General features: G+C 31.9%; 1 protein-coding gene across 1 annotated transcript; it reads right to left on the bottom strand.

Moving 5' to 3' along the window:
* Positions 1 to 6817: 6817 nt before the first annotated feature.
* LOC130945347 (protein FAR1-RELATED SEQUENCE 5-like) lies at positions 6818 to 8196 on the bottom strand. The gene is made up of 3 exons (XM_057874078.1): positions 7859 to 8196; positions 7536 to 7775; positions 6818 to 7433 (listed from the first exon to the last, which is right to left on the bottom strand). The coding sequence occupies exons 1-3, from the start codon at positions 8194 to 8196 to the stop codon at positions 6818 to 6820; spliced, it is 1194 nt and encodes a 397-aa protein (XP_057730061.1).
* Positions 8197 to 8945: the final 749 nt, after the last annotated feature.

Here is an 8945-nt window from a genome sequence, read left to right on the forward strand (position 1 = left end):
GAGATGGAGAAAGTAATGTGGATGGCAAAAAAGTCACTTGATAAGCTAACCGCCCTTCAATGTAAAATTGATGAGAAGTATCATGAAGAATTTGATCATGTGGATCTATATGAGATGAAGAATAAATCCTGTGGTGATATAACAAAGAAGAACTCTTGTCCGTTGCAAGTAAAGTAAAAAAATTGTGAGTTTACAGATTTATCCGACGAAAATAAGGACGTTGAGATTTTGCACAATTTGCCACCATCGTTCTGCAAAGGGATGCAAACATGTGTCGATGGAGAAGAAAAGTCAAAGCCAAAGTCAAAGCTGAATTTTCAAACAAATAGCAAAACCCATAAAACTGTGCAAGAACATTCGAGTAAGTTTGTAAGGCAAAAGGACAAATGGGCAAGAATCAATAATCCACCATTTATCCAAAATATGGCGTTTACACGACCAACTAAAATGGCAAAACTTGAGTACAAAGTTCAACTATCAAGCAAGCTGTCGGAAACAGAGTACGCAAATGGCCTTTAACTTTTAACATAGACTTGCACAGTTAACGAACTATGTGAAACAACAAAAAATGGCTTTCAAGTCAACTTCTATTCCAAAGGTATTTCATATAGTTACAAATAATTTTTGGAAATAGTATTCAAATATGTATATTATGGATAACCTCTTTGTTTTGTCCAGAATCTTAATTGTTTATTCAAAGAACCACAAGATATGAGGTTGAGTGAGGACTTTGTCAATATGGCTATGTACATCTTTGCTGCCGATAATGATATAGCGTAAGATTTTTTTTGCCATATTTTATTTTAAATTTTAGTTATCTCTGTGTCTAACATGGTGGCTTTGTGTTAGAAAGGATTTGGTTCATATTCACGACACAACTGTAACCAGAGAAGATCTATTTTGTCTCGTAGCTGGAAAGCAAGTGTCTGGACTGGTAATATAGCTGATGGCATTAAAGATAACATCAAATATTAACGTAAAAAAATTAAAGAATGTTTGGTCCCTTCCACCATCATTTGCAGTAAGTCAAAATCTTAATTAGCTCATTTTAACTAAGTAAAATAAATAACCATTGTGCTCAAATATACTTAGGATGATGTGTCGTTACATATGGAGGATCATGACCTATTGAAAAAATATGCACATTATATGCCACCAACCCGTGACCTTCAATTTGTAAGTTCTAATTAATTATTAGAATATTTTTATTATAATAAAAAGTACTCAAACTTGTACTTAAACATATTACATCCTATTTGTTATATATATCCAAATCAAAGAGAACGATCACTGATATCTAATGGTAATGAGCATTCCTGACAAAATACTTTATTATTTATACTCGTACTGTAAGGTTGACGACAATGAACCACGCAAGTATCATATTAAAAATATAGTAAGTTCACTTACTATAGAAACAAAGCAAATAATAACATTACTTCGAATAATAAAGCACAATATTTTTATTACAGGGAGAGGCTCTTTCTGAAATAATATTTTCAGAGAAGTATGCAGAATGTGGTAAACAAGAAATAGTGAGTTTCGAGGGTTGGGAAGTTCGTAGGGAAATAGGTATTCCTAGGTGCACAAATAGATAATCTATTCTTAATATATAAAAGTAGATACATTAATTTATCCACATTATTTTTGAGACATTTCTTTCCTCCTACTAATGCCATGTCAGCAATATCGCTTACTTGACAAAACTTTAAAATCAACCACTCAATTCCAAATCAACTATTATTTCCAAATCAGCAAAAAAATGAAATATACAAATAAATTAAAACTAAAAAATACAATACAATAAATTTGTAACCTACAAATACATTGAATTCATATTCCTATATTTATTATATCTTACAGTCATAAATAATACAAAAAATTTATAACCGCAATAATTAATTTATTAATTTTAATAAATAACTCACTAAAGGTAATAAACATTCATATTACAAATGTCATAATAATATTATTAACCATAATAAATATTCTTAATATATAAAAGTAGATACATAAGTTTATCCATATTACTTTTAAGACATTCTTTCCTCCTACTAATGATATGTCAGCAATATCGTTTACTTGACAAAACTTTAGAATCAACCACTCAATTCCAAATCAACCATTATTTCGAAATCAACAAAAAAATAAAATATATGAATAAAAAACTAAAAGAATACAATACAATAAATTTGTAACCTACAAATACATTGAATTCATATTCCTATATTTATTATATCTTACCATTATAAATAATACAATAAATTTATAACCGCAACAATTAATTTATAATACAATAAAAATTAATTTATAAATTTTTATTAATTTATTAATTTATTAATTTGTAATAAACATTCATATTACAAATGTCATAATAATATTATTAATCATAATAAATTTTACGTTATAAGTATTCAAATTCCATACCATTTAAACTACTTATATAAGTCTCTTATCATTATTCCTTCACATAACATCAAATTTAGCACAATAAATTTATTTTCGAACTACACATATCAAACTTACTCAATAGAGCATCATTCTTTCATAGCAGAACGATTAGAAATCGAATAACTATCCAAGATCTAATGGCCATGCAATGAGAATCTGATGATCAAGTATGACAAAAAAAATCACAACATGCATCATACATTCATACTTACTCAAATACCTTATACCTAATGATAACATAAACTGAATATTAGAATAGAAAAAGATCTTCACAATTTTAGTAACTATAAACAAAATTGATGAAAAATTAGGATGAAACTATGTTAAATGTAAAAAGTGTCAAAAGAAAGCATATAAAAAAGGAAACAACTATAGAAATTTATTTTCGAACTACACATCTCAAACTTACTCAATAGAGCATCATTCTTTCAGAGTAGAACGATCAGAAATCGAATAATTATCCATGATCTAATGGCCATGCAATGAGAATCTGATGATCATGTATGACAAAAAAAATCACAACATGCATAATACATTCATACTTACTCAAATACCTTATACCTAATGATAACATAAATTGAATATTGAAATAGGAAAAGATCTTCACAATTTTAGCAACTATAAACGAAATTGATGAAAAATTAGGATAAAACTATGTTAAATGTAAAAAGTGTCAGAAGAAAGCATATAAAAAAGGAAACAACTATATTTGTGGCACATGTAATCAAACACCACAATATCCAACAATAAGGTAACTCTATATACTTTTCATAATCTCATCTATCAAATTATTAGTTACTAATCCAATACTTATTTTAGGTTCAGAATTCAATTAAAGGTTTCAGATCAAAGTGTTAGAACAACTTTTGTACTATTTGATGGCGAAGCAAAAAATTTATTGGACACAACTGCTTCAAATCTAATGACATTCCAGAAAAATAATGACATTGAAGCACCACCCCATCAAGAGATTAAGGAGAAAGAAAATCATAAAAATTCAAGACACATCTTCGGAAGAACATACATACAAAGATGGAACAAATAACACAATAGAAAGTGCATCAAACTCAACAATTCATAAAGAACATGCCTTCACAAGAACCTACGATAGAAAGAAGAAGGCAGCAACTCTAACAACCAACCAAAAAAGGAGGACGAGCGCCACATAAGATGACTAAGTTCATCAACTAAAACAAATGCAAAAATCAAACCACCAAATAAAAATGTCACTTTGTACAACTCCAACATCCAAATCTTTTGTACTATAAATTATTTTAAATAAAACACCTTTTAAATTTAACTTCAATTTACACATATTTAATTTATTTCTACAAAATATAACAATTTTTAATATTTATTATATACTATCATTAATTTACCGTCCCTCGTATCGCGCGGGTCTCATTCTAGTTATTTAAATGATTGGTTATTTAATTTAATATATATATTTTATGTTCGATGGCCTTATGATGTATTACATGATACATTTTTACACAGCAATGATTCAGCTGTATGGATTATGCAATGGATGGATGTGTAACAGGAATTCACTCCTGTGGTCCCTCCCAAAGGTAACTTTTAACATAGACAATTTTGCTCTATAATTACATTAATACATATGTTAACGTTTAGTAAAATTAATTACAGCTGCATAAGGAAAGGAGTAGGATGTATTTAGCATTGGATTTCCTCACCGGAGATTAGAATAAGATACGGGCAGATGTTAACGAGAGATTTTAATTATGGTGGCTTACGATACACCCATAGCATTTACTGAAATCATGATAAATTATTCATGTCTTCTTGTAGTTGTTAGACTTAATAAAATAGACAAATTTTTTAATTATATATTTTTTATTTCTCTCATTGTGTATCACTTTTTCGTTATCCCATTACGAACTTACTTATAATTCTGATTAAAACTCAAAATTATCAGTGTTATTTATCTTATTTTTTTAAATTTTTTTATGATGAGCTCATCTTTATTAAAATGAAAAAATAAGCTATCTCATATATATTTCACAATTATAAAAATAAAATTACTTGAAATTTAGATAATAATGATCAATTCACTAATCAAGCTAATTATTCGGTTTCTGGTTTAGGTGGACAAATTATTCCCCATTCGGCCATTCCAGCCCAGCTACCTCCTCGTCGTAAGACTCATTGGGAATCCAAGTCCATTCACACCAACTTATTATAGACAAAGATAACGATTTTAACTTCTAATTCTTTGATGTTACTTCCTTGAAGAAAGAGACCTTGCAAATAGAAAACATTTTCGTGTAAAGAGACGCAACCCGCAAAATCGAAAACATGACAATTAAAGGACCAAATTTAGTAGAAATATAAATATTTGGAATTAGGAATCTAACATTCAAAATAGTCAGCATGCAAAGGGCATTCCCCTTTGTCCATTTCGAAGCATAATCCTAAACTGCAGCTCAAGTATAAATGCATGAACATTTATAAAACATCAAATAAAAATGAAAACATAGTACAGATGATGCAAGGGAAAAAATTTGTTTCATTGAACATAGAAGTTTTCTTGGTCACAGTTAAAACAAGCTTCGTAGGCCCAGTTTAAAGTCTACAGGTTGTCAATGAAGCCATCATGTTGAATTATTTTTGGTGTACTTATTGTTCGCACGCCTTCTTTCCTAAAGAGAATTTCACCTGCCTGGTTATAGCCACAAGTCATAACTACCAATGAAGTGATATACACTACTCTAAATAGCACAATCAAAAGTTATGCGCATGCTTGAACACATTAAAAATTGAAAAGCAATGATTTCTCATACCTAAATAGCGTAATTGTTAGCCAATGCCCTTATGAGAAGAGGACCAGCAAATGGAAGTATCCATGTTGCAATAATCAAGATTCGAAAAAGCTAACTATACAATGCAAACCAGATGAAGAAAGTTGTCTGAAAGGGGTAACTGAGCAATAAGATCAAAGTCGAGAAACTGAACTAAAAAATCACATGTATACTTGATGAGTTGGTGCACAATTAAGCATGATGGAAGGTGTTTTTTCTTCTTTTTTGTAAAATAAAAATAATAACTAAAGCTTACATATCTTCAAAGTAAGATCCAACAAAGTGAATAGCCCCACTTTGCCCTTTGGATAAAGTAAAGTTAATTAGATTCACAAGTTATGACAGCATTAATGGAGAAAATGTTTACAATAAATTCTATGGGAGTCAATTTTTGGAACCTAATGTATGGTTTAATGCTCAAGTTAAATCTCGCATTTCACATGGCCTTTGTAAATAAATCTACATGAAATATTCCTAACTAGCATCTTAAACCAGAAATAGAGGATTCCACAACCTTAAACCATTAATTATACCATATTACAATACTTCATTGCTACAGTACAAAGCATTCTCATCATATACCTACAATATAAGTAATATAATATCATTAGTACTAGCTAATAAGCAGCCATTAAAACTCTGTCATAACTCATGGGTACTTACTAATGAATCATCTTCAATATTCACGTGATCATCTAAGTCATTATCAAATGTGTCAATTCCACGGCCTTTTAACTGTACAATGCCTCAATGAACACGACAAGTTGTTTGATTGTGGCCCTCCATGCTACACTATCCACATTGATGTTTTCTTTTATTGGACTGTGCAACACTCCCTTTTGTCCATATTTTCTTGGATCCCTTGGCATGCTATATCCCAGATCATTGGTTGCAAGCCCAGCTCCAGAAGTATTCACTTGCACATCATTTCTTACACTATCTACATCATTAAACAACTCTTTTTGTGTAGCATCTTCCTCCTTAAATTGTTTCAACAAATTTATAGCCATTTCTCGTATAAAGATAAATCTCTCATTATCTTGGCAAGCAAAGTTAGCTAGTTGTCTAAACCAATCCATCAAACAACCGTATTGACTTAACATCAAAGAATCTCAATGAAATCCGGCTGCATTTTGCAAACCTACTTTGGCAGTCTTGGTCCACCGAGGCAAGACTAATGATCTTGGCAGCTCATCTATATCTTCATGCACCAAGATGCAAACTATGTGTTCACAAGGTATGCCAAATGATTTCATTTTCATACATAAAGAATTCCATCTCAATGTCAAAAAAGAATACACGCCACATCTCATTTGGCGTTCAATCCAAACCGATAGAGTAAATCACATAAGAGCTAGTTTGCCTCATATTTATTACCTTCATTGATGCAGCTCGTACAAGGATTGGTTGGAACATATAAAATATTGATAGGGTGTAAACATTGGCAGCACTCCTCTTTAACTGTTGAAAACACATTTGCATACTGGGTCTCCCATTCATAGATGTGAGGTCAGCCGGACCTTTTTCCACCAAATATGGTCGACACATTAATTAAAGTGTTGAATGAACTCAACCAGATTGTACCTTGAATTGACATACTTTGCAATGATTGAGTTTAATCCCTCGCACCGAGAAGTAGTCCGAAAACCAGCAAAAAACTTCCCTCTTATATGTGTAGTTGCCCATGAATGTCTCTTCTTATACATATCTAGGACCCAACTCTTGTTTTCGACACCAAATTCCTCAACTATTTCAAACCACTTTTGATGAAATACATCAATTTCATAGTCGCCTAGCATACACTTTTTAAATATGGAGGTAAACTGGAGCTTGCCAATATTACTTGTTGCATTGCGAATCGGATGCCATGCACATAATCTATGATGTGAATTAGGAGACTCTTTCTCAATGGCAAACTTCATTGATAGATCACCATCCGTGATAACCGAAATAGGTGCTTTTCCATTCATTGCCAGCTTCATTTGCTGTAGCAACCGCCTATATGTGTCTTTTTCCTCGTCACAAATTAAAGCAGTAGAAAAAATAATTATTTGATTGTGATGATTGACACCAAAAAATACCACCAATAGACACATATATTTATTCCTCTTATAGGTAGCATCAAAAGCCAACACATCGCCAAATAATGAGTAATCTGCCCTACTGAGACCATCACACCAGAATAAATTGCGCAAAGTACCATCGACATCCACGTGATGATTAAAATAGAGAGAAAGGTCATTTTATGCTCGATCTTCTAGATACTTCAAAGTTGCATATGCATCATCGGGTAATTGGCGCCTCTGCTTTGCTATTTTATTGTACATGTCCTTTTGCGTGAAAGAGAGATACCCGTAGCCACCTGCCTGATTTGCTAATGCCCGATATATCTGTCCAACACTAATCCCACCCTTTTTCATGTTAATAATATGGCCAATATCAGCCTCGGACATGAATCCATGCCCACAAAGCAATCCAGTCAATCGAGGATCCATAAGCGGATGACTGTGTTTATAAAAAAATAAGAAATAAACCAATGACCGCTAGGTGCATCTAGACGAATCTCCATCATTGCACTGCAGCCACACTCTGTCTCTGGTGTCGGTTTTTTCTTAAAGTTTCCAATGTCATTATTATTTTGTAGTCTAAATCCTTCACGATGACATACAAAATTCTTCAACTTAAGTACGCCTACATGACTCTTCCTAGTCGTGTTCTTCCGAGCACTAAAGCCTATTGTCCTTGTATATCTATTGTAGAACTCAAATGCAATGTCGATATAAAAAAAGTGAAAATGACATACATCTTCGTCTCTGATGTTCCAAAATTCAATCCTCCCAATGTCTTCGAGTGAGTCAATGTTATACCCTTCATTAAAGCCGTGATAATCAAACATTGGTTCCACATTTGTGTCATCCTCATCCATATAATCCCCGTCAACTTCATCATGTTTTTCTTCCTCCTGCTCATGCTGATCATATGATATATGCTCACTATTAATCCCTTCATGGGAAAATTCCTAACCCATTACTTTCTGAACACAAATACACAATTCAAAATAAAACTTAAGTTTGTACATAAATTGCAAAAAATGATAAGAACAAATGTTTTTAAAATAGAGACCAAATTCTTTATATATCATGCACATATTTATGCCAATTTGCTAATTTAAGCGATCAACATTAACACAAATTGGAACATTAATACCAATTTGAGCGATCAACATTTGAGCGATCATGCACATATTTATGCCAGATTCCTGATTGAAACTCTAAAACTAGCGATCAACATTAATACAAATTAAGAATGCTTGTTGCATCAAAGTAGCGATAAAATAACTCATTTTGGTGTATTCACTTAAAACTCATCATAGCATAAAATGTGGCTCCCACTACTCACTTTAGATTTATTTCCTAAATACATCGAATTATAGGATGGACTGTGATCCCATTTTAACTGGCCACCGACTATATCATCCTATGATGATGGGGTGATGAGTCCCAAGCACATAAAAATAGCACTGCACAAATATGTCTCTTCTCTATAGTTGGGGACATAAAAATAAACCAGGAAGAAACCATACTCCGCTCTGCCATTATGTCCGCAATTTCACCTAGGTTAATTACGACCTACATCTGAAAAACAACAACAAAGTATGGAATGAAAACCGGGGGT

Source organism: Arachis stenosperma, chromosome 8 (assembly GCF_014773155.1).
Source record: "Arachis stenosperma cultivar V10309 chromosome 8, arast.V10309.gnm1.PFL2, whole genome shotgun sequence".
Classification (NCBI taxonomy): domain Eukaryota; kingdom Viridiplantae; phylum Streptophyta; class Magnoliopsida; order Fabales; family Fabaceae; genus Arachis; species Arachis stenosperma.